Raw genomic sequence first — 27,894 nt, forward strand, 5'->3', positions numbered from 1 at the left:
TAATTTGCTACAATTATTAAAACCACACAGCAGGTATAAGACTCATTCTAACAAAATTCTAACATCCCTCTCCCCACAACAAACAAAGCAAGTTTAACTTGGCTCAGAATTCATCAACACTACAGCTTCTGGAGTGGCTTAGCAGTAGGTTGTGTTCTGTGGGCTTCAAACCTAAAAAGCAGGTGCTTGGCTTTCAGCCAGGCTGGAGCTGTATCACCACACCACTGCAGTTGAATGAGCATCTTCCTAAGCATCACACCTTCATGACTTAGGATATGGAAGTTAGACGGAAGTTTGTTAAACACAATCTTCAGTAAACACGGATTTTAATGAAAATACCTGCATGAATTTTAGAGTGCATCATAACTAAAAGCAATTTATCTGGAAAGCATACCTATGCACAAAATTGTGTTTATGCATTACAGCAAGTCCAGCAGCAATCTCACACGCCATTCTCTGTAGCAGCATTATTTGTGAATCTCCTTTAACGTGTTCCTGCTCATTGCAGATATACGTTTTTAGGTCACCCTGTAAAAGAAGTTGAAAATACTTATCAGCCTTGTATATTGGTTGAATCTGAAAAATACTTAATGAAGAACCCACTAACCACATTATTGATTAGACATATTTGTGCTTAATTAAAAATCTCAAGTTTCCAGTCTCCATATGGATTCTTACAGAAGTCATCTAAGGCATATGGTACTGTCCTTTTAAGGGTTTTTAATCAAATTGTTTAATGATTAACAACCTAGATCAGACTGCCACGTAAAACCTGTCATACAATAATATTTGCCATTACAAGACAGTTTGATGAGCTTCTCTTTTTAAATTACATGAGTTTTGAAGTGCTCCAAATTAGCAAAGTTGACTGTCTGGAATTTCCAAGGGGATGGAAGGGAGAAACCAGAGAAAAGGGTTTCAGACACTGCTAGCTCACTGGAGCTTTAGATATAAAACCCACGGTTAACAGACCCCATTCCAGTCAAAGAATTGTGATTATGGCAGCAGTTTCACCAAACCTAGGCAAAGCTGAGCAACAGACATGTAATTAATGAGCCCACAGAAGCACTCCATACATTACTTAAAAACAAAAAAACCCAAAAAAACAAAAAACCAAAAAAACAAAACAGTTTTGAAATAGAGGGAAAATAACTAAAAGTTGTCCAACATTCAGGAAAAGTAAGTGAACCCAAGCAAGAGAAGAGAACAAGTTTCTCATGGCATTACTGTTCCTACTTTCACAGCTGGACTTTTAACCTAGCACTCCTGTAATTTTGTTATTTAAAATACAGTCTTTCTGTAAGTTTAGCAAATAACTACAGAGGGTATTTTTGTAATGAGACCTCACAACATATTAGATCACAATGTATTTTGCCAGCGTAACAAACTGGCTCTAACTGTCCATGTCCACTGTGTCCCTAAATCTCGAGCCAGGAAGCAGACTGAACTCAAGTCTTGAGACTGAGCAGGCACGAAGGCAGTCTGAACTAGATAAAAAGCGCTCTGACGTTCACAAAAGACTGAAGATCACTAAACTTCCCATTTCTCTGGTGCGCAGGTACATTAGTGAGCTACAACTGAAGCATCTCATTCCTCCTTAACATGGTTAATTGATGATGACAATTTACAATTCTAATAGTTCAAGCAGTAGGTGTCTGTGTGGAGCATTAAAACCTAACAGTGCAGCGATAGCCGAGGTGACTGGCTGGACAGTCACAAACCTGCGTTCTACTTAATAAAGTAAGAAGCAATGGGACAAAGTCTACTTGAAAGCAGATACTACTCCTGTGTAAAACAGCTTCTTTTTAATTTTTAAAAATATTAATATATTCTACAGTACTCGAAAGCAGCTATTGTATCTTCATCTGCTTTATATGTACTGCTTATGCTGCAAGTAGCTGTACCACCTTGTGAGAAAGCATGCATAATTTCTAATACTATTTAATGTTGTAGAAGCCTTCATTAGGTTCTCTTTATCCTGTTTTTAGCTACTAATTAGGCAACATTTACATACTTGCATCCTACAGAATTACATTTAAAAAAAATGTTTCCCCAAAGATTCTTCTGATTTACAATTACAGCTTTCATATCATACTGGCTCACATATATATGTGTAAATATTATATATCAACACATGCACCCCATTCTACCTTGCCAGAGAAGATTTACTACAGCAGAGTTCCAAAGAACCGTGTCCATAACCTACACGTTCCCAACCGCGCAGCCCAATACCAGCACACAACACCAAGCTTAACTGACTGTAGGTGGCAGCAAGTGCCTGAAGTCAAACTCTCCAAAATTGTCATTCATTAAAACAGCAACCGGTTACTTTGGGTTTGTCCCAGGTGGATTAAGTTCCTAGGATGCCTGAAACGCACCAAGGAATTACTTTTTAATTTTTAAATGCATTAGTAACAGTAGTGCTGTGTGGCATCCCTTACTTACTAAACAATTCATGTAGGCATATATTTTTGTAGAAAATACAGCTTCTATTAAATCCAGCACCTTGAAACATGCTGGTTCCATTTTCTCATTCTATTCTAATTAAGGCTACAATCAAGGTTAAAAATATAAACCAGGTGGGTTTGATAATGCTTTAAAGGGACATTGCTTATACCAAACTGCGGGAACCAATGCACACATTCAAGTGCTGGACTGCCATCCAGAGGGACCTGGGCAGGCTGGGAGAAAGGTCCAACAGGAACCTTAGGAAACTCCGGAAGGACAAAAGCACCTGGGGAAGGTAAAACCCCCTTGCAGCAATACAAGCTGAGGACTGACCAGGTGGGCAGCAGCTCTGCAGTAAGGGACCTGGGGATCTTGGCAGACCGCAAGCTGAACATCTGCTCACCTATGTGCCCTGCCAGCAAAGACCACAAGCAGCATCCTGAGCCGCATAAACAGGACCGTAGCCAGCAGACCAAGGGAAGGTATTATGCCCTTCTACTCAGCATCTGTCAGACCGCATTTAGATCCTGTGTCCGGTATTGGCAGCCCCAAAACAACACAGACAACAAACTGGAACAAGTTCAGCAGAGGGGCACCAAGACAATCACGGGGTCAGAGCACTTCACCATGAGGAGAGGCTAAGGGAACTGGGTTCACTCAGCCTGGAGAAAGGAAGACTTAGGGAGCACCTATTAGCAGCTGTCCAGTACGTATGAAGTTCTTAAAGACTGAGCCAGGCTCTTTGCTGTGGAGCATGGAGGGAAGATGAGAGACAACAGGCATGAGTTGAAACACAAAAAGTTCAGACTGCGTATATGGAAAACTGTTTTCCACATGAGGACACTGGAGCAGAAGCCCAGGTTGCCCAGACAGACTGCGCAGTTACCATCCATGGACACTTTCAGGATCTAACTGGACAAAACCCTGAGAAATCTGGTCTGCCCTCAGGCTGACACTGCTTTGAGCAGGAGGTTGGAGTGGAGACCTCCTAAACTCCTTGCTAGCCTGAATTATCCTCTGATGCTTCCCTGCCTATAAGCAGACAGTAGCAATACATCAAATACTATTCCCATACTATTTAATGAGCCAAAACCCAGCCCTTTATAAGACAGACTTTTAAACACAGTAAATATGAAAGGTTAAACATATCTGAATAAATACAGTTCTACAAAATTCACTTGCAGAGACCCAAGTATAAAAAGCTCAAGAATCATGTTTGAGGAAGGCTCTGCTTTCTCTCCAACTTCCTCTGTCACTCTGCCTCTTCCCTCCTCTCCTGGGACTACATGAAGAACTACATTCCGCCTTTCCTCGCATCCTTCTCAGTTCTAGTCAGGATCAGCTCAGCCATCTCTGTAAGTCAGTCTTCCCATGCTTTTTCTCTGTAGCAGCCAGAAGCCGGGGGCGTATTTACATGCAGTCTCTTTGATAGTTCTCTTGTTTGTGCAAATTCTGCATTTGGTTCACATGAGCACCCAAACAAATAGCTGACATGACTTTTTAAACCAGTAGGTACAGATGGTAGGGTTTTAAAAGTATAAAGAGGTTACCAAATTATGTTGACTAACAATTTCTACCAAGCTGGAAAGCTACCTGCCAAGTCACACAATACCACATAATCACCCCTTCTGAAGTTCTTAAGACAACTGAAAATACTACCCCTGCCTCCTCCCTCCAATGTTGCTTCACATTGTAAGTACCTGCAGTCAATACCATTAAAATGCCTGAAACTGGTGTATGGTATAGAGCACCTATACCATCAGAAAGTTGTTTAGACATACGTACATTTAAGAACTATTAAACAGTTCTGAGAGCACAGTCTTTGAACCCAACAGACATGATTTCTGAAGTTTTCATGAATTGTCAACCCCCTTTTTCTTTTCTTCAACCTCCTTTTTCTTTTTTAAAAACACACACCAGAGATACCCATTTGCCTCATATCAATATTGACTATGATTATTAAACAGATTTGTTGGACTCTTCAGTTAAGAAGTTTTCAGTGCAAAGATTCTTTGTTGATTTCAAGATAATGTTTTCAAGTGGCAGTAATCAGAAAAAGCCCAAACAGAGGAGACAACCAACCACTACAGGCAGGCATCTTCCACTAACAGCAACATCCCTAAAGCAAGCTACAGGGCATTCCAAGCAAATACTGCATCCTGCTGATCTCATCTGCTCAGGGAATTGCAAGACGTGAAGAATTTCTGTAAGAATTTGATAGGCAAATCAGGCTTACAATATACATAAAACTTCCACATTTGAATAACTTTCCTTTACTCATAAATTATGTCAATTCATTAGGGGATTTGCTATGCTGACAAAACGCTGGCCACACATGGCTGAGTAATATATTAAAGTTATAAGCCAGCTACCACTATTTTTAACCTGGCATCATTCTACAATGTTTAACAGTGAACAGTTAACTATTCATAGAGGACAGCACCAACACACTAAGCAAACTAATATGGGGGGTGTGTGTGTGTGCTTAAGAATTTATTGAGCATTTCTTTTATTTACCATTTTTAAACAATTCTAACACAGGTAAAGGAAAATTAGGATTTAAAAGCTTAAATCACTTACGTGCTGCTGACATTTCTTGCCCAGCTCTGCAAAGCCAGGGACATAGAGTAACTTGGATTACGTTATAAAACAGGCTAAATTTTAACAAATACAGTTACTGCATGTACAACCAAGCAATCTCAGGTAACAGAAAAGTACAAGTAGTTTATACAGCCAAGAAAACAAGTAAGCCAGCCTGCATGACATTCAGCACCGCTGAGAGTGCCAAGGAGCCTGGGAACTGATAATCCAACAGGGCTGCCTGAGCAGCCAAGGTCAAGCAGCCCTAAAAAGGCTCTAAATCCTAGTATGAAAAGTTGCAGAAGAGGGACATGCTGTGATAGACTATGAATTTGATGGAGTGCAGAGAAAACAGCTGCTATACACTCTAGTCTGCGCTCGTCAGTAGAATAGCCATGTTTTTCATTACTTAATATGCCAAACTTGCAAAATGAGGTCTACACCGCTGAAAAGAGCTTCAAAAGAACTTGTCACCTGAAGATATTTAAATTTCAAATCCAACACAGCTGATTTGCCACTTTTTTCTTAACCATCAAACTCTTAATCACATAAATACAAGGGATTAAAACAAATTATTCTTTGCTGTATATACATATACAGCACCAGTAACGCAAGGCAAAGAGCTTTAGCATAGCGTTATGCTACTGCTAGCAAAACAGGAACATGTTTCTCATCCTTCCCATTTGAACAATACATAGTCACCACAGATACTAGAACCTTTGGTCAACCACTTCAACTGCATCTGCCCCTGCGGTCTGTGCTGAAGAATCAAGACTCTTGCCTGTTTTGGAAGCACCTCCATACCACTCATCTACCCAATTCAGAAAAAAAAGGTACAAAAGAAGCTACCAGCTTTTGAGATCACTTACAGAATGCCTGAAAAGTGTAACTGCTACCCCAGCCACAGTGATAAAAAGCAGCTTCTAGAATATCAGCCTACTGACACTCCACTAAAAACCTGTCTACTAAAAAAAAGCTATCCAGCCATACCTTCTATTCCAAATGGTGCCGTCTGGCTTCCTTCACATTTCTCCCTTCTTCATGTCTCTCCTCTCCCCTCACTCTGATACTGCTACCTCCCACACTAGGCCCTGGGACTACAAGAAGAATTAGTGACATACAGCAATACTGAGCTAACTTACCGCACTTATCTCCATCTGCATAAAACTGTTAAAGTGAACACAGTTTTGTCTGCCTAGCCCCTGCATATTTGTGTGCACAGTGAATAAAATACTACGATGTCGAAGCGTTACTCAGCTCTAACAAGTAAGAGCTCTTTAAGTGAGCCAGACTTCCAGTGTTAAAGTCATGTTTAACTCACTACAGTACACAATTTTCTAAAAACAAGTTCCAATTCACTTGGAATTGAAATCGGCACAGACATTTATTTTCCATTCCAAAGAAATCACCCAACTATATTTGAATTTATAAAACTACCACTTCAGCTGTCAAGCTTAGTGCCCCCTGTTAAAGTGAAAATCTCTTTTATCCCCTTAAGTAAAATCCTCTCCAGATTACTCTACAGGATCATGAAAATTTCTGGCATTAATCATCAGGCATCAAACAAGGATATTTTTTTTCCTGTATACTTAAAGTAGGGCAATCTTTAAAAGTTACTCCATCTTCAAATTCAAAGTTGGATTAAATAGTATACCTATTTAAAAACATGGCAGCAACTAAATCTGATATGGATGCATATCTGTTAAGACTCTGTAAAACACAATTCTCTTTCAAGGGTATTTTAAAGAACCTCCAATCTGAGTAGCACATTTAAAAACTGGTAAGAAATTTTCTATTTCTACATATTGAAACGCTATAAAAAACATTATCTGGTTAACCTTAGGCACCTACTTTTTAATTCTTAGCAAAACCAGAACATTTCACTTTGATCAGTCACTTAAAACGTTCAGGCGTTTCTTCCATTTAGAAAAGAATTATCTTATCAGCACTTCTGCCTCATTAATTTACCACAGCTAATAAATCTGAGTGAAAGAGCAGTAATGACAAAGATAGTTATTTAAGGTCACAGATTAACTGATGCTTCTCAAGAAAACTCAAAAGTTTAGTGTTAACCCATTTAAATTGCTTGAGGCAAGTGACGTAACTAGAACCATATTTGTGCACCTGAGTTTAAAGGAAAATTCAGTAGCAGTGAAGCTGGTAAAAGATCTTACTGAATTTTATAAATACAAACTATTTTTGTTCTGAAAGACTTGTTTCCTAATAACATACATGCACTTTGAGTTAATTTGCCTTGACGTTTTCCAAGGAATGATATCTAGATCGCAAACTTTAGAAGCAGCTATTGAACCAATGTTCTGATAGCCACCTGGAGTTCTGGGTTTGTCTGGTTTTTAATAATGTGTTATGTTTCGATAAAGCAACTCAAGTCTTTCCAGACCATGGCTCCATGGCCATATCCAAATTTTAGTCTCTGGAGACTCTGTGTATACTGGGCACAGTTCAAAGCGTCTATACATGCGTAACACCCTCTTTCTCACAGCATTCACATGAATTCCAACACATGCCCAGGAATGCAGTGGCTGAGCAAGGTTTCTGCGTGACTACCCTTCCCATCTTCAGTGGCCTTTGTGGCACTAACAGTAGAGCAGAAAGCAGTGAGAACACCTTTCACTGTGCTCTTCACATTTCTGCTGGTGTTCAGGAAGCATAATAAGGCTGTTCCTTTGGGTGGGAAGGGAAAAAAGAATGTTAAGAAGTAGGGAAGAGAAGAACACAGTAACAGAAAAGATCAGTAAGAACAGGATGACAATAGGATGATACTGAAAATTCTATCCATTAGAATACACACTACCCAATCCGCAAGTGAGCCCACAATTGTATTTTAGGTCAAAGCTGCACATCACGGGTAAAATTTGCGTGCTCTCGAGGCAGGGAGGCAGCAGGGAGGAAATTCTTTCCTCAATTTTGTTCAACTAACATTTTTATGGAAATGGTAATAAAAGCACATTAAGATTGCACAGACAGAAAATAGAATTTAGGAGGTGATGTGAGCATGTGATACTGGACCACAATAAAAAGCTTCCTTCTATGACCTTCCTTCCCCTCCAAGCTCCCTGTTATATGATGTAGGCAGACCGAGACAGACCAGTAATTCTGTTATCAAAGAACAAACAGCTATTTTCCTCTTCAGAACATTCACAAGCACCTAGAATTTACATGATGAATTGAAAAGAATATAAACAAAAAATTACACTTGAGGTAAAACAAACAAGCCTGTCTTGTGAAATTCTGTTTATTCAAAAAATGCCCCAGAAAGAAAAAGAATTATTTCATGAGTGAAGGGCAATATACTACAGAATTTACACCAATGGAAAAACAACGGTAGCCTTTTGTGTAAGTGTACTTACCAAGTCACAGAACTCAAAAACTAGGAGATAAGGAATAGCTTCCACACATTGCCCAATACACTGGAGAACATTTGGATGCTGAAGAATGCTGGAGTGAAAAGATAACAGTTAAAGCCAGAAAGATCACACTATACATTATTTGCAGGATAATGCAAATCCCTACCAGAAATCCCTACCAGAAGTTTCAACACATAACATTGGCGGGCGGGGGCAGCACAAACAGAAGGTACAATTATCCAAGGCCACAGATTCCATTTGCACCTTTAAAACTCCTTCGTATTGCTGCAGCATATCACTGAAGGCAGCTGAAACTCAGAGGATGTCAAAACCATGAAAGCCAGCACTGCCACAAGAAAAAGTCACACCCGCCCTCCCACCATCCCTTATACCAAAAATAAGTGCATGCAACTGGTTTGTGAACTACACCAAGGAGCTGATCTGGCTAAAAGCTAAACCTTTTGTAGCCAGGATAGCTCCCAGCCAGATCAGTTACTTTTTCTAAATTGCTTCAAAAACACTTGTGCCAATGCAGCAGAAGGCACAAAATTTCTTCTTCTGACAGCTGCCAACAATCTAAACCTAAATGCAAATATAACTAGGACATCAGAAAGCATTAAGAACAGAAAGCTCTCTATGATCACTCATTGTAGCATATTCAGGTAAGGTAATCCACTCGGTGAGGTATGACTAGTGGACTACAATATGCCTACCTTTTCCAGTCATCTACTAAAGCCATTAACCTGTGGCAGTTAGCTCTTCAGAGAATTCTCACTATTCCAAAAATACAGGAAGAGAAATTACACTCCCTTTAATATACCAAATTCATTTCCAGTACATAAAGACCTAGAAGCAAGTATCCTCCAAGCATAACACAAGAGGAAGAGAACACCAAACAATCATGTTTTATTGACATTTCCAGTCAGATCAATGATTTCTCAATGGTAGAGTACTACTGGACTGAAGTTTGTATGATTCTCGGGGCAAGGTCGGGTGCACAAACCTCCTTGCAAGCCTACCTGAACAAATTAGTTTACTACGATGTTGTATTTAATTTTTTGAAAAAGGTAACTTCAAAGAAATGAATGAGTATCTGATAACAAAGTGTTGCCAGTTCCCCTGCTTCTAGCAGGAAAGCCAAGTACAGGAGTTAAACCTCATTTCTCAGGGGCAAGTAATTACACATGAAGTTACTTCGCAACATCAGGACTTTGCTCCAAACAGCTATAGAAGAAAATGAGATAAAGCAAACCAAGTGTGTTCTCAAGTCATGAGCAATAACTACCAAACGCATTTAACCGAAGACCTTATTTTTATTTCTAAGCAAACTCAACTTTTTCTCACTTTGAATTGAATTACAGTTTTAATTTCACTTATAAGGGAGGGCAAGTAGAGACAGTAACACTGAACAAAAGAAACACCCATAATTCATATGAAGTGTGTAAGTTAACCAAGTGTGAAACATTACTTACTAATATGGCTCTCCATTTCTTAAAAATTGTTCTTGCTCCTTGGGACCTGCACTTGCCTTCAACTCCTTCACTATTACCCTTGCTACACTAGTGCCAGTGTAGATCTCTCCTAGCAGAACCTGAAAAAAGATAACCATTGTGTCTTTAAACAGAGAGAAAAAAACTTTAAGTATCTATTCAAGGAAAAACAAGAGCTAAAACCACACTGTAAGAAAGATTTTCTGGCTTTTTTTGTCAACGCATGCAGAGCTTTGATAATTAAACACCCATACTTAATATATCTTGACAACTGATGTACACATCAACTCTCAGAAAACATGTTTTCTAGCAAAGACCACTTATTTACTTAAGGGTGGGGTTTTTTCTAGAGAGAATTGGTAATAACAGGAATGTATTAATTCATATCCACAGAAATGGAATGTCTACCTAGTAAGTGACTCTAGTAAGAAACTACACGTAAATTAAAGAAGCACTGCTCAGCACTGTGACTACTGCTAAAGAGTGCATGCAAGGAAACATCTAATTTCAACTCCAGGTTTTCTTATGCTTTTACTATTTATTTTTTTTTTTGAGTACCATTTTAAAGGAAATACAGTAGCCTAGTCAGTTAGGAGTAAGACTCAAAACAGCAGTACAGTATTAAAATGTAACTTCTCACCTTTCCAAACCAACCATTTCCAATTTCCTGGATGTAGTTTAGACTCTGACGTGAAACTTGAGACTTTGATCCATCTGTCACACACAACAGAACAAACATAGCACATATCAAACCACTCAGATGGCCAAAGTTATCGACTGTCGAGGAAATAATGCAAGCTTCTACGACATTTATTCCCAATTACATGCATACATTCAGACCAAGCAACAAAACCTAGCTAGACATAGATAAAGTACAAAGGTAACGTTCTGACAATAGCACCCAAATGAAACTTTTTCTCAACTCCAGCTTCTAAACCATACTAGAATGCACCCCCTACACATTGATTCTCCTTATGAAATGTAAACTTTCCTTTTTTTAACACATTCAGTAAGAAAGCAAAAAGGCTAAGTTCTAATCCTAATATAAAAGTGTATCATACACTGTAGTTGGGTAGAGCAAATAACCTACTTTCAAAAGTTTCCTATGTAAATAAGAGTTGAAAACCAAGACAACACTCATGGCTTATAGATCTTAACATTTATAGTTATATAGAGAGTTACCATTTTAAGGGGAAGGGTGAGACTGCTTTATTCTTCAGCCCAACTGCCCTACTTATAGCTACCATCTGGAAAGAGGACATTTTCTGACTAAAAATACTTCACGTAAAGAGTCCAGAGAGGGAGAGGACAGAAAACAAGACCCAGATCTTGGCAGAGGATGGACAGTTACAATGGCAGACTCTACACTACAGAAGAGATTCAGCAGTGTTTATCCCTCTGCTGCTTAATTGGTCAGGAACACCAATGAATAGATGTACACAAAAACTTTCCATCATTACTACTTGTCTGATTGAGAATTCTAGCCCACATTTTTGTTTTCATAAGCCACATTTACACCAGTATTATTTTACTGGAACAACCATAGCTGTATAGTATATTGTCAATGTGCTCCTAAGCATGGAGAAGGCTGTAATAGCACAACTACAATTTTACCAGTATACCTTACTCAAGTACACTGCCTCACTAGTGGCAAAATAACTTCTAGTGACAGAAGGTATAGTTTTAACAATTACAGCAATGTAGGAGACCTGACAAAATTCTTCAGATAATTTTCCCTCACTCATTTCTTCTGTATTAAAGGCACATTGACAGTTTCTGGAAATTTGTAGGTACAGAAATTTACTAGAAGCTTCCCTGAATATCTAATGGTTAACCAACACAAGCAATATATGTATAAGTTGTACATGAAGTAGTATGAGAACAACTACTTTATGCTAAGCCATGCTTGTAATATTTAAGATGCCTAAGTTTTCTCTTACAAAAATTGTATTTTAAATAACACACTCCAAAAAACCTTTCACACAAGGAAAAGAAACCTAATGCTCTGTATGACCAATATACACATTTACAGCACGAAAAGTCTACAGTGACATTAAGAAACTGATGCAGCTGAAATAGCAGCTCTGCTGTCAAGTTAGAGATTCACTCTTAGCTCCACTCAAGGCTAATGGCTAAAATCCAGTGACGACTTAGCCATGAAGAAAACCACTGAAAAGCAGAAGTCACTAACATCCTAGAGTACTTCAAACCTTTTACGTATATAGAGGCATAATAAAAGCACTCTAGAGAGATTTATTTAAGCTACTTTTCATTCTTTTAAGTTACCTACCTTATGTGGCACCCTGCCATAAGTTAACATTTATGAAATAATATTTCACATTTCATCCTACACCCTACAAAATACTTTTTTACTCAGTTTATGTAAGTTTGTAATAATTTCTTACAGTAAAGTCAATCAATCAGCTACACTTCATTTTTGACACTGAAATTGCCTACTTTTGTTTTTTCATTAAAAAGCAGTAATTTACCTGTACGAGACGGAAACTGGGAGGGAGTTGGTAAAGTAATATTGGGAACTGAAAGAGTAAACACTTCTGCTGGAGACTGAACAGATGGAGTATCTTCTGCTGGAGGTGTAAAATCTATTTCATCATCAAAGTTATCTTCAAATTCCTGGGGGGGGGGGGGGGGCAGGAAAGTATCTTAGTAAACAAGCTGATCTTTTTCTTAAAATTAGCACTAATACATTTCTTTTAGTTTGAATGAGCAACGTTAAGGAAGCTTAACTTTTTTCCAAGGACAGTGACAGGCTGGTAGTTTTCTATTCCTTATTTTCAATTTATTATTGTTTTAAAGAAACTAAAGTATCAAGTATTGCTTTTAACAAAAAGGGTTTATTTTGGATTTTTGTTTGGGTTTTTTTTATTTTATTTTAAATGCTATCTAGCTTTAAATGAATAAACATGAACTGCTGAGGCCAAATACTCTCCATTTAGAAATGAGAGTAAAACTCCATTTTAGGAACACTGATAACCAATGTTCCAAAAGTAACTCTTCTCCGATTTTGACAATTTCTCAAGTTTTGCTGCAGTGGATATGTATATTCAGTATTTTTTTTCAATAGTGTCTTTAAACCCTATCAGCAGGCTAAGGAAAACAAATCAAAAGAATAGACAGAAAAGCAACAAACATTCTCTACAGCAAAACTGTCTCAAGGGTATACTTTTACTACTAATCCCAATAGCTAGTAATGACTCTGAAAAGACATTAAAGATCCTTACTGCAGCACGGACCAAGTACTTAAATGGTTGCAGCAAGACTTCACAGCATGTATAAACACAGTGGCTGGCTATTTCAGAAGAGAGAATCTACAGTGACACTGAAGTGTCAATAACTGCAGAGTATTAGCACAAATAATCAAGCATTCTGGATCCCAGAATACAGCTAAGAATGCCACTCGCATACACCTTTTTAAGTTCAGATGCTTACCTTGAAATCTATCTCAGGGTCTTTACAGCAGGAGACACAGTTTGCAAGCAGTATTATCAGTACTATTAGAGTACACATAGACAGAATCACAAAAGATGAGGGAACTTGAGCTGTAGCTCCTTCACCTAGAAATAAACAGTATGTAGTATTATATAGATGTTTAACATTTAAAGCAGTTCCTTCAAAACATATTTCCAGTCTGCATTTATTTAAAAGGTGGTGTTTGAACATTTAACCCTGCGGATATGATAAAAAATAAGAGGAAACTAAATAGAAAGGACACACCGGAAAAATATATCTGTGCTCTACCACCTGCCTGCACCATTCTGGACTTACTTGATTCAAGCTAAGAGGCCTCAACCAACATGATTTACTGAAGTAGCTGATAACAGTGCCACTCCCAAGCCCCAGGATTCTGTTTAAATCTACAAATTTATATAGGTGTCTAAACACAGATCTTAGAAATCTGGTCTTTTTGAAGACACTTCCCATGAGCTAAAAAACCTGTCCTAGAAGAAAAGGCAGCTAGAAGAAATCTTCACTTAAACTGCATACAAATTTAAAATATATTTCTATAAGGCAGTACTGTCTCTTTCAATAAACACGTTCATGACAGTCTGCCAAATATAAAAGCTGCTTTCACAAGTGCAACAGATCTAATCAGCTCCACCCCAATTTCTATTTCTTCTGATTCATTAAATGATTTGCCTCCATTTCAAGAATTTTAGATCCCTAACCATTTTGCAAATACTTCCAAATAATTTTCCAGAATTTTATATATGAGTATTCTACAACACATTTTCTATGATTATGTCAGGTTACTCACACAAGATTAAAAGCCTCAAATGGCATTTATAAAAAATCTTAAGTCTTTGCCAGGGGAATTAAACTGATTTTCATCCCTGTTTTCATCTTAAGTAGAGAACAAAGATACGTAGTTCCCTAGGTTTTTGGTGGTGGTTCATTTTAAACCTCTTTTTACAGGTACTGCCATTGGGACTGGAAGAGTAGTTGGACCTTATCTGATTAAAATATATTTAGATATTATATCCATGTTAGAGTTTAATAATGTCAGGTGACTTGGACTGACTGGATTTCATGGGAATGTCTGAGTATCAATGGGAATGTCTGGCAACAGAATACAGTATGAATGAGGCCTCAAAACTAAAGAAAATCAGAAGCTGATCACTAGTTAAGGGACATACAAACGTTGTCCACACACCTTTTAAACCTTCAAAAAAGCTACAAAAAGGAATAAGAGATTTCCAGAAAAAGCTTTTCATCATGTTCCACAGAAAACTCACAAAATAGTTATTTTAATTACATGTAAAGCATAAATTGATATAATCAAAAGACTGCTTTAAAGAATGCTAGCATACTTTTGGAAGATCACACATTTTCTGTACAATTAGGAATATTGTCTACACAGCAATAAAAGTTAACCAAAACCCAGAAGGTTTTCAAATAAGTGATACTAGTAGTTTCCAGTCTCCACAACAGCTCTGGCATTCTAACCTCATTAAAGGATACGAATATGCCATTTGTAGATGTTCTGTACTGTTCAAACACTCATCAACCATGACGTGAGGCAACTCACCACCTTTTAGTCAAAATTTTGAAGAGGAAAAAGAAAAAAAATCTCTGAAAAGGGTGCTCAGTAGAATAATTTATATTAATTTAAATCAAGACTTCTACATAACACCCATATATTTTTCCATTTGTAAGCATCAACAAGAAAAAAGGGAAGGTAACAGCCGATTTATGTTTACTTCCTTCAGATGTTCAGTAATCCAAGTAGACTGAAAAATAACTAAACCACAAATATAAGCATTCTGTGAAGTCATTAGCTAAATTACTGTTAACACACACACACATTAAGTTAGATAAAATTTAAATGATTCCTTTGAACTTCTAACTGAAGCCAAGCAGTAAAAGGTAATTTTACTACAAAAAAAAGTAAACCTATTTCTGTTACCAGGTATTACTAATTGAAATAGCAGACATTTTTCCAAAACCTCCCCACTTAATTTCCAGACAATTTCCTCACCTTCACCACCAACTTCACTGAAATGGAAAGTCAGCTCACCACAGACGCAGATTTCCCTGACTAATGAACACCCCGGAACTCACCACCACAATTACAATATATATTCCTCCCAGTAGGAGATCAAGACTCCTGAATCCCCTAGAAGTTTCATCCTGTGTACTGGACAGGGAAATTGGGAAAGTTAGCCAAGCAAAAGTAAATCAGTACATGATGAACTTGGACACCAAGAGCATTTTTTATTATTCACAGAACACATTACTAGCACATCTTAAGAGACTGCTATTTGAAGACTAACTTCAGACCAGATCCTTAAGAGGGAGGTATAAGGCACCTCAGCTGTCAGATGCATGAAACGCGCCAAAAAAATCTATCATATTTTTTTGTTGGTTATTTATGGTACAGTCATTTCCTTTTTGATGCCCACATGGCTGACATGAATTTCACAGCCTCTTCCTGTTCCCTACAGGAGACGAGCACCCTCCCTTGCTCCAAATACCATCGCTTCTTCTAGATGCTCTTTTTGACCACCCTCTACCAAACCTGTGAGCAATTCTTTAAAATTTGCTTTACTGCTTTCAATCTTACTGCTGCTTTTAGAGACATGACAAGGTCTTGGATTGAAAAACCACAATTTTATTAGGTGCTTTAGCACAAGATGTTTTCTCCACCTATGAGCTTCCCACCTATGCCCTACATGGGGCACAACTATAACAGCTTGACCACAACATGTATTTGCATAAACATTATCATGCTCACTCCAACTTAGGATCCCACTTTTGACCTCCCAGGCGTTACAAATTGCCACAGCAAAAACAACTAGGAGGATTCAAGCTCCTGGTGGTCTTATGCCAAGTTTTCTAGTTTATTTAACTCACAACAAGGCATAACAAGCACTAACAATCATAAACTGCATGTATGGTACATTAGACAGCTGAATACATGTGCACTTTATTTTATATGAAAAAGGCAACATATTTTGGTTGGAATTCCTTCTGTAAAGCAAACTGCACGTTTATCAAGCCTAAAAATCTGAAGTGTTTTCTACAAGTTATACTCTTTTCCATAATGTAACCATCTCCTTTAAGCGTCCTGGAATGAACACAGAAAAAAAAAATACTGCTGCTGTTCATTATGTTACTTCCTAACCTTACAGACCTTTTCTAATTCCCAAAAAAGAAACTGTGTGAACTAACAGTAATAAATTGGAGAAGGTAATGAAGTTTTGTTGCTTTTTTTCTAAAAAAAAAATAAATAATGAAAGATCTCCTTTGAAAAGGCAGCTAACCATTAACAGTTCATTAAGAAGATGGAAATAGTCTAAACTTCCAAAAGCAAGGCAAATTTCACATACAAAGTCATAGAAAGATGCTTTAATAGAAGAAAACCACCCATCGTCACGGGCAAGTTTCTGCAACACTTAAAGAACAGCATCTCAGATGACTCATACAAGAGCTACTTACTAAGAATTGCAGAATCCATTTCTCTTCAGATAAACTTTGAAGTCTCTCACAGTCATTAATAAGTAGCATTTTTTAATTTCCACTTTTTTAAAAAAATGAATGTAAAATTAAGTATGAAATGATGGCAACCTGTAATTGGCCTAAAAGTTATTATAAGTTATTTTAATAGCTTGCATAAATACATACTCAGTGATGGAAGTCACTTATTAAGTATTGGAACTGGCGTTTGACAAAGTGCTGAAAAAATCTGCTGCAGTGTAACCTCTTTTGCATTTTTTTTTAAAAAAATTTACAATACACTGTAAATTTACCTAGGTTTTGATTAAAACTAATTAAAATCCAATAAATATCACTCACAATTTCATAATGAATGCAGAATTTAAGAGTCTTAATATAATATATTCTAAAAGCAGTGAACTTAATAAATTTACACAGCATTATCATCTCAGTTTAAAAACCTACCACATCTAATGAAACCCTACACAGTACCAACCAACTACATCTTAATACCTATCCAGAAGTCAGAATTTGTTCTTTATGAAAGGAACTGCAAAAGAGATCCACAAAATACTGTCTATAAAATGCCAACAATATAAGGGTTCCTGTCAGTTAATATAAACGGTCTAGACTACTTTGGTCTGGTATATCCAAACTACTTAAGCAGGGGGAAGAGGACTGGATTATATCACTACTATATTAAAATAAGCAGGAGATGCAGTGTGTCTGTGTTACTATATGTGTTACTGCAAGGTTAACACAACATGCTTTACTAAGAACTCTGTGCTAGTAAATGTTCCATCTCAAAATGGCATCTAGATGGTCCTAAATTATCAACACAGAAAATAAGGTCTTTTTTCAAAGCATCACAGTATTAAATACTGATTCTATGCTGTTACTTACGCACTTTGTAAAAGCACATGGTATCATAAACAATTCAATGCCCTGGCTGAGGCAGGTATTTAATTAACAGCTATTGAAGCAGATTCTTCAGCACCTCCAAAGCCTGCCATTTCATAAGGAAATTTTACACTAAAGTCTAAATTTGAGCACAGTACATCTGATGTCAAACCCTGTACACAGGCAAGTACATGAACAGGTTCACTGAAAAAACAATGATGACAAAGTATGCTGGCATTCTCAGGATCAAGTATAGACATGAGAATATATCCTTCACTATGTATTAGAATGTTTCAAGGGGTAGAAAGATGTTATTTTCATACAAAGCACATTTCAAAGCAACTTATATAGGTCAGGATTCTCTATACCTTCCCCTAAGTTTCTTTCAAGTCTACTTTGTTCATAGGATAGTTCACTGACTACAAACGCAACAACTGAGCAAACAATTTTATTTCTCACTAGAACTGGTTTACTTCTCTATCCCATTTCCCAGTCTTCCCACAATATTCTTAAATACCCACGTCATCCACCTGTGGCATCCTTTACTACTGTTAATTAGGAGCAACAAGCATGCCAGCTAGCCACATGTTCCATCCATGCTCACTCGCCAACCAACAGCCACCACTCAAAACGATACAGGACAAGACATAACTGCCTGTCCCTACGAGGGATGGCAGGCTTGCTTTTCTTCTACTACCAGATTAAGAAAGGCCATAACGTTTGAACTCTGCCTCTCACAAATTTGGTTCAGCGTGATTAATCATGTTATTAAGATCTCAACCTTCAGGAAACTGGGCTAAAAAAATGCATGACAACACACAGTTCTAAGCTTGGGGGTACAAAGAAAAATGTACATGACAGGCATTACTGAGTAGACTAATAAAAGACATTCACTACTTCGATAAAGGCAGTGCAAGGCCCAGATAAATTAAGCATTATTAGGGCACCATGAATTTCAAGGGAGCATCTGATTTTAAGCTTTCAGCACAGTAGTTGCTATGCGACAACAGTCCCACTGCATAAGCAAGAGCCTCTTTTCTTCCAAGAGCAGCCATATAAATGGCAGTTCTGCACTAATAGCTATAACTATTTCCAGCACAAATCTAGCATGACAGCAGTCACTTAAACCGTCTCTTGGACACCCTCAAATTATATGATCATGAACTGAGATGCTACTTTTACGACACCAAATCGGAACAGAGCAGCCCTTAAAATACTAATGAATGACCAAAGCAACTTCGCTACCTAGCTACTTCCACAGCATCTTTCATAAACTTAATCAGTTTACTTACTCTGCATTTAATACACATTAATGTAACCAGATTAGAAAGTGTAACATTACCCTCATTTAGAGTGGTTTTAAGAAAAAGCTATACCAACTTTTCTAAATAATGCTGTCATTCTCTTCTATGCTAGCAATTAAGTGGGAAAGTGTTCCTGACTCCTACCCAGTTCTTCATAAGACAGATTTGGATCATTATCTTTTCCTCACAAATGGTTTCTCCTGCATTTACTTACTGCCTGAAATCTTCAGATGTTTGCTACTAAATAGGCACAAAACCAAAACAGATATAACCAGGCCTATAAATTCTGAAAGCCTACAGGTAACAGGTAGAATACTAAACCAAAAGCCTATTCAAAACAATTTTAGACACATCTATTGCGTAATGTCTGATTTGTATGACAAGGTAAAGCACAATATGCATTGTTATTTCACAAAAAAACCCCAACCAGCTCAAGAGCACGTTCCATTAGTTACTGCATTCCTGTAATGTTAAATTTTTCCTGCTATGCCCCATTTAACAACTGAGCTAAAAAAACCGCATCAGTTTTAAGAGTAAGTTTCAGCAGAAATGTGTGCAGTACCATCATTCAGTTGTGCAATGCCGTATTACAACAGGCTTTAAAATACTATATTAGAACAGCATTCAAATCACCATCAGCCTTCAACTAAGATACAACACAAACAAAAACTTAACCCAAGTTCTGAAGGAGTGTTATTTGCACTTCAGACATTCGGGGGGGGGGGGGGGGGGGGGGGGAGGGGAGGGGCAGGGAGAAGAAGAGAATTTTAGGATGAGAGGCACTCCAAATTCCACTCAGCCCTTTGATTTGAATGACCATCACCAGTACAACAGGAAGAAACATTCCCAAGATGCCAGGTGACTTTCATTGACTTGATGTCCTCAACACAATTCCAGCACCTTAGTGAAATCTGGAACTGTCTTCAAATGCCCAAAGTATTTCAGGCAGAGACTGGAAATGTTCCTTCACTGAGCAAATCCCCAAGAACATATATATATATATATATATATGAAAAATACTCCTTAAGAGACTTTAAAGAGGTTCTCAGGGCTTTTTATATATATATATATATTTGTACACACAGACACCCACCCCTGAACTTTTCAGCTTTCAGATTTTTAGTACTTCTTGCCATTCAAAGAAAACAAAATTTTTTAGTTTTAAAACAATCAAAATTATCTGGAACAAACTATTGAAAATTTCATTAATGGAAGAAAGTTAGTTCAAAAGCCTATCCTCTCATGACACTATTACTGCCCTTATATTGGATAATGCAAAGTTTGTATAACAGAAGTAACCTTCAGTATGGATATTACAAATGCATCTTTATGCAAAACCACTTTATCACCTGATTTTCTTTTCCCTTCTTCCTTACAACTATGGAAAATCCTGATTCCTAGATACAGTCTCAAGAAAAAAACCTCTTAAAGATGTTAAGGAGTTACTTGCATACACTTGCATTTAATCTTTCTGAATACAAGCAGCAGTAATTTAGTTTGTCAATAAAACTATTTCCTGCCTAAATCCAAACTGTTACAAGACCTAAATCAGTCTCATGTTTAGAAAAAGATGCAAGTAAGGTGACAAGACTTTCAACAGTAGCAGGGGAAAAAATTTTAAAAAAATTAAAAAATCAAGTCACATACAAGTTACTCTGTCGCTATATTCTTCTAGATATAAATTGAAACATTTCACCCCTCTACTCAACTTGTCCATTATGATCCTGATTTTCTCCTAGAACTCTATTATTTAAGTCCCCCACGAGGACACAACAGTGGCACAGGTTACATATCCTAAGGTAAGAATATCTGGGGCAATGCTGGATTCTCATGTAGTACAGCACCCTCGGAACCACTCAGCTCTGATCCTCATTTTCTCTGAACACTTGTCCTGGCCCGAGTGTTGCCTGAGCAGCTGGTAACTAGTGAAACTGTGAGGTGGGGTTAGTTTTACATTTGTGTCCTTATTCTATTACCCTACAAAGCTTCCAAGTAATGTCAAAGAATTACTCACACAACAGCATACTGCTCAATTTTAATAAGGACTAAATATAGGCGAGTACTTCAAGCATTTACAGAGCAAGATCTGTTTGAAGTTTCAGTGTTAGAATCTCATGTTTGCACAAAGGCATCTTAAGACAAGGTAAAAAATATACATGCTAAATAATCACATACCTTATGCCTTCACGGCAGTGTTTCTGGAAAATCTGGGTAGCATTATTATCTTGCAAAGGTACCGTCTGATTCTTAAGTGTGTACGTGTATATATATACACACACAAAAATAAAAATTCTGCTGAGCATACTTTACACTGCTAGATGTTGGTTTCGACAATTAATTCCTGCTCAAGTACAGTATGCTTTTATCTGCTATACCATTTCTCCAATGGTGCACCACAGGAGTTACAGATTTTTCTTTTTGAAACAGGGCAGACCACAACCATTTAAAGCAGCATGAGAAAATTAAACATCATGGTATCTCAAACCATCAGAAGTATCAGCAGCACTGAAACCAAAACAAGTTATCTCTTCCACCATTTGACAGGAATACAGCCTATTAAGATATACTGGTTTTGAAGAGACTAATTTTTGTTGTTGTTGTTCATGTGAAAGGAACCCATACCTGCAACCTTCACATGACCAGATTTTCTAGAATCTTGATTTTACAGTAGATGCATTTCCAACTCCAACGTATAACTGGATTAAGAAATGCAGGAAAAAAAAAGAAAGAAGCAGCATTTCACCAAAAGAGCTTATTCAGCTCTATTTCTCATCGCTATTCATAGCTGAAAGATCCCTATGAAGAATGGGCCATAGAATGACTGACTGATTTTGGAAAACTGGATCTGATCTACAGGCTAAAAGCTTATAAGATGGCACTCAAAATTCTACGGTCACAATTTCCTACAACTCTCTCATACTAAAGAGGTCTCAGGGTGCAATGGTAGTTCCTGAAAAAGTCACCTCACTTAAGTCACTGCAGTGTTTCCTTACCATTAAGGAAACTTTTGTAAGTGCAGTAGTGTTGGACAAGGTGTTACTTTGGACCAGCATTTCATACTAACGATCCCTCAGAAGAAATTCACTGACCTAACTTGCTTCACACCATCATCTTGCCTAAGTGACATGTGGCACAACACCTTGCTACAGGTTGTGCTTAAACTACGCATGTAGACTGTAACAGCTATCCTGACACACTTTCCAAATTTCTGGTTATAAAAGCCTCTACAGAAATGTTTCTAGTGTCACTGATGTTGCTCAAGACCTTTCATAACAGCAGCACAATGAAAACAAAGAGCTTATACAGAGCAATAAAAGGACTGAAGCTATGGTAAATTGTATCCAGAAATGTATCAAGCTGCAGATAGTAGATGCACACATCAAATAGGAAGGCAGACCCAAAATAACATCTAAGGAAGACTCCAGGACTCCCTGTGCTGTCCTTCTGCTGCAGAACTGGAGCATAAGAATTGAAACAGAGAACTACAATTTCTGTATCCCCTGGCATTATAATACCTGAGGGCCCCTTTATCCTGCACAGGTAAACCACGCGCGGGTAGTGACTGAAACCAGACTACAGCAAACATCCAGCAAATTACCTCTATTCCAATTTGCTTGACAGTTGTTCAGTAGCCCCTCAAATATGATTTCGTCTTCCGTGATTTTCAACTAGAATGCTGATCTCACTATGTAACACACACTTTTTTTTATACATGATCTGGGGCAAAACGAGCACTAACAAACAGGCCCTTCCAAACCAACGACCTGCACCTGATGCTATGACAACGTATCTTTAGGCTGTCTCTGATCACTGCTAACTTAATACACTGCAGTGCTACCTGAGGAATTATCAAATATACCCAAGCATTCAAGATGTGAGAAGTGCCCTCAGAAAGCAACCTCCTCCTATAAGGACCTCTTCAGCTGGAGCAAAGTCCAGACACTTTACAGCCAGAGGCAGAGAAAGCAGACCAAGCCTGTGAACAAAGCCTGGTGTGGAACATCCCTGCAGGCCCAAGAGTTGGCTTCTTACCTCAGAGTCACAAACTCACAGATAGAAACAAAAGATAAAAGACAACTTAGCAGCTCTAGCTCTAAAATTATTAGGCGTCTGAGACAGAAGCTAGAAAAAGAAATACAGGCTGAAGTAAACAAGTTTAGCGCTTGAAAGGGGGAGGAAAGACAGACCACTCCCAAGAAAAGTATATACCATAAATTAAAATCCCCACTTAACAAGCAGGGTTTTTCTTAACTTCAAGTGATCCGAGCTGTTAACTCACCCGTAATAAGAAAAGCGATTTTCTAAGTATATGCAAGTGTCAGGCATTTTACATCACACTAAACCACACGCCACCTCAACATTTGGGCCTCAGCCTGACAGAACTCCAAGTGAAACATCAAGCCAAAGCAACTGAAAAGCAACAGTTTTCCCCAGAGTATACATATGCTACAGAACTCGCCTTAGTAAAAAATAATTACTTATTCTCAATTTAATTTTTCATCTATGGCGAGCTGACTATATTAGATACAGCTGTACAAACATCTCTATACTCTAGATGGATGTCTCTGGATACTATACATCAATTTCTAAGCATCTTTGCCTGGATTGCATATGGCCAAGATCATCAGCAAGGACTCATCGCCATGACTTTCAACTGGTCCTTTCACTCCCATGACTGAGGTTCTCAGCACAAACCAAGAAAGCACACAGGCACCAGTCCAGCAGCTTCAATTCAAGTGAATAGACTCTAATTCATCACAAATGTAAAACTAAACACACCTGTCAAAAAAGCTACCACCCATTCAAGTTTTACAGGAAAATAAGAGTATTTTGGAGCTCCTGTTGTATTTGCAAAGACTTCATAGAGCACAGAGATGACAGAAATACTGTCTGACGTTACACACAAACCCTTGCTTCAGATTTTCAGCTTTCTTGAAGAGACAGCTGAATTAAGGTCAAGTATGGAAATCAAGTCAAAGGAACAGAGAGAGAGCCTGAATGTAAAGCTTTAGCACAGTAAAGCAGATGTCTACTGTTATAATGCACTACGTCTGGCTGCAGAATACTGCTGCTAAAGAGTAGTTCCCAAATGCCCTTATTTCAGCCACACAATACAAAAAGTGGAAGTCATCTCAGCCTGATGCATTCAGGTAAAATCATCAGTCCTCCACAGGCTCAAAACTACTACAGCACTTCATGAACTCCTTTCTAGCAGACCTGCACCCAGCTCTCACCTCCAGTATAAAGGGAAACCTTAAATTCAGAACTATCACCGTACATGTCAGTGTCCTCCTCTTCCATTCACAGAATAAATTAAATATAAGTTGGTAAAAGTATTTTTAGCTAGTAGCCTCTTCAACATCTTGTTTTTCCCATTTCCTACAGTAATTGCTGTGAACTCTACCAAGGAAACACCTGAAACCTTATTTCCTTTACCTCCTCTTCTTATTGCTGAAAGGAAATAAAAAAATTAAATGAGTTTTAGAAATATAACCTCAAACATGCAAGACAAATAATAGAACACATCATCAATGCACACCTTCATCTGCAAACACTATAAAGCCATACTTAAAAAGAGCGTCGTCATTCACCTCGATCAAGGCCCTGGGAACTTGACACTTCCCCAGTCATACTGTCTGGCAGACTTCCACAGCAGTTCCACAAAATGAAGCATTTTTGAACAAGGAATCCAATCTAGTCTTGCTAGAACCTGCCCAACACCACTTCCTGCTCTCCGGCTTCCTCAAAAAACAAGTTAATTTATTATGGGTATATTCCATGAACTATTCCGCAAAGTTCACCAAAACAGCTACAGTCATCCTCCTTTTTCTGTGGATTCTCACCTTTCCTGTAACAAGCTCAGGGCAACACACATCAAAACATTTCTCCATTGCCAAAGAAGCAACCCTACTTGCTAGGTGAAGAATTGTGGAATCCTGAAATAATTCTGAAACCAGTTACTAATTATTTTATGAAAAGCCCACTAAATTCTTCACAAGATTATCAAGTTGTATGTATCAGTCTGAGTGTTACAGTGAACTGCAAAAACCACCAAATCCCAGAACAGAGACCATCAGTAATTGCCAATCCCAATACAGGAAATCAAAGCAACCTGTCATTGGACATGAGAGAAATTCACAACATAGCTGAAGCTGTTTAAGCACAACTCACGATTCTTAATCCAGCAAAATAAAGTCACAGGTTTGCCTTCTAGACAGGTTATAAGATTTGCCTAGTATAACAGAGAAGGTTCAAGACAAAACAGTCTCACTGACATCCACTGCTAAACCCTTCATAGGGGAGGGGGGAAGCCCTTGTAGTTTTCCAACTGCTTACTGTTGTTGTGATGATACAAGACACACTGCAGACAGAGATTATGTTGCATGCAAACCCATTTGCACACATTACTTCATACAGTAGGAAGCCTTACCAGCAAAACCAGAAAAAGGCAGAAAAGACCTCCATACAGAACTGATTCAGCTGTCCTACCTTACGGCTTAATGACAAGTTAACATTATTTGGACAAACTACAGGTATTTCATAAATGAGAAAACTATCGTTTAGTCTCAAAGGACATAGAGATTTGACTGATAGTTTTCTCTTTCTCAGAAGTTTACTTTTATAGAAACTAAGAATGACCTCAAAGAAGGCTGATGGAGGGAGTAACTTACGAACAATTCAGAAATGCTCTTGGGAAGAAAAAAACTGGGAAAGAGGCATAGGTCCCAAAATAAAAGAAGTATGGGTTCCACTCCCAGTTTTGATATTTTCTGTGGAACAGCAGCCAAATTACCTAATCTCTGTGCTTCAGATCTCTCCCTCCCCACTGCTTCTCCTCCTCCTCCTCTCTGAACATATTGTCTATTTCAGCTGTTCAACTCTTCACGGCTAGAAATGCATCTCAGTAGACATTCAAATCAAACCTAACAAAATTCAGTCTCAATACAATGTTATGTTTGCAAGCCCCAATGAAATACGCCCCAAAATAGCCTAAATAAAAAAGATGGTTGTTACCTATCTAATAATAAACCTCTGATGAGTAACACATACGATTGAGTTGACGTTTTTTAGTTTGTGCTTTTAAGACAAACAGGAAAATAAGCAAAAAAATAGAAGGAAGTTAGCATTACCTAATATAAGAGACAAATAGATGTGCACTACACGACTATTTAGAGAGTGGACGGGGCGGGGGATCGAACTAATCTGACCGGAAAGGAGGGAAACGCCGTCTGCCCTGAAGAGCCGCCACCCAGGAACGGGAGTCCCGGCGATTCACGGTCAGAATAAGAAAAATAATCCCGCTGAGGTGTCTATAGGCTAAACCGGCAGCCGCTACAGAAAGCGCGCATGTCGGCAAGCCCACCGAAGAGGCACGTAGTTCAGCCCCACGAGACCGAGTCACCCGGAGCGGGGCTCAGTGCCACCGGTACGAGACGTGACCTCCAGGATGGAGCCGCAGCCGCCGTACCCCATCCACCCGCCGCGCCCTTCCCGACGCTTCGCCGAGGGGCGAGCGCCGAGCCCTGCCCGCAGCACGGGGGAAGGGACGGGGCTTCGGGCAGCCGCAGTCCCCTCGCCTCACCGCCACCGCGCCCCCCGCGCCCCAAGCGGGAGCGCCGAGCCCCCGCCGCTGCCCGGGCGTCCCCCCGCAGGCCCCGCCGCGGCGCCGCCCCCTCCCCCAACGCCGCTCCGCTCCGCCGCCTCCCGCGCCTCACCTGCACCTGCCCGCGGAAGCGGAGCCGCCCCGCCGCTCCCCACGAGAAGCGACAGCAGGAGGACGAGACCGAGCGGGCGCCGGGGTCCGAGGGGCAGCGGGCCGCCCCCCTGCCGCCCGGCGCCCCCGCCGAACCCCCCGCGCTGCTGCATGCCCTCCGCTCCCGCCCCGAGGCTCGGTGCCGAACGAGGGGCCAAAGGTTCTCAGCGTCTCCGGCGAGCCCCCGCGGCAGCCGCTGCTCCCCGCCTTCGCGGCGCGGCTGCCCGCGGCATCGGCCCCCGCCGCCCCGCTCCCCTCACAAAACCCCGCTAGCCCCTGCGGACGCCACCGCCGCCGCCATCTTCCGGGCTACCTGACCGGGAGGGGGTGGAGCGCTTTGCTGACTGACAGCCCAACGCGCCAATCAGCCCGCGCCTCGCCCTCAGGAGGGGGATCACTGGCTGGGACGGGGCTAATCCTTGATTGACAGCCAGGTCAGCCAGTCACTCCGCGCAGGGCGAAGGCTGCGGCGCGAGAGCCACGGAGCGCGTTTGCCAATCAAGCCGCACTAGGGGAGCCGGCAGGAGGGCGGGGCTACCCTCTGCGTGAAGGCGCGGCTCCCCAGGTCGGGGCGGGAGCAGGAGGCGGGGCTTGGCTGAGCCCGTGCGAAGGACACGCGGGCGTGCAGAACAGCGCCGCCTGCAGGCGGGGCGCCTCACCGCGGCGCGCTCGGGGACCTCGACGGGGCCGCGCTTAACGTCGGTGCGGCTGAGGCAGGGCGGCCCTGCGGAGCGAGGGGCCCGTGGCCACAGGAGGGCCGCCCCCACGCTGGGGAGCACAGCCCCTGCCTGTGCCCTCGGGTGTTTCAGGCCAGCCTGGGCCCGGGGACTCCCGCGGGGACTGAGCCAGCGTGGCCGAGCTACCCGCCCGCCAGGCCCTGCTCGGCTGTCCCGCACTGTGCCGGGGACCGACCGCGGAAACCCGAGAGAACCGGTAAAAGGCAGCAGAGCCCCGGCACCCTGCGGCGGAGCGTCCCCGAGGAGCGGCAGCGGCCCCGCCTCGCCGCGCTCCTTCTCCCACCTCCGGGCTGGGCCCGGGCCGCCCGCGCCGCGGCGGGAGTGTGCGAGGGTCGGCCCAGCACGGCGATGGGCGTCAGC

The 27,894-nt window shown here is 40.1% G+C and overlaps 1 protein-coding gene across 2 annotated transcripts in view; it reads right to left on the minus strand.

Annotated features, from left to right (window-relative positions):
- The window catches only part of LMTK2 (lemur tyrosine kinase 2), a 42,523-nt gene extending 15,421 nt beyond the window's left edge, over window positions 1–27,102 (minus strand). For both annotated transcript variants that reach the window (XR_008731946.1, XM_055708437.1), the window contains exons 1-7: window positions 26,760–27,102; window positions 13,337–13,461; window positions 12,376–12,520; window positions 10,527–10,600; window positions 9,869–9,987; window positions 8,400–8,487; window positions 395–528 (exon numbers count right to left, since the gene is read on the minus strand). Coding sequence is in view for 1 of the 2 variants with exons in the window: in XM_055708437.1 (XP_055564412.1) it covers window positions 395–528; window positions 8,400–8,487; window positions 9,869–9,987; window positions 10,527–10,600; window positions 12,376–12,520; window positions 13,337–13,461; window positions 26,760–26,910 (836 nt within the window). In the remaining variant the exon portion in view is untranslated. The remainder of the gene's footprint in view (window positions 1–394; window positions 529–8,399; window positions 8,488–9,868; window positions 9,988–10,526; window positions 10,601–12,375; window positions 12,521–13,336; window positions 13,462–26,759) is intronic.
- Window positions 27,103–27,894: the final 792 nt, after the last annotated feature.

Source organism: Falco cherrug, chromosome 4 (assembly GCF_023634085.1).
Source record: "Falco cherrug isolate bFalChe1 chromosome 4, bFalChe1.pri, whole genome shotgun sequence".
NCBI lineage: Eukaryota > Metazoa > Chordata > Aves > Falconiformes > Falconidae > Falco > Falco cherrug.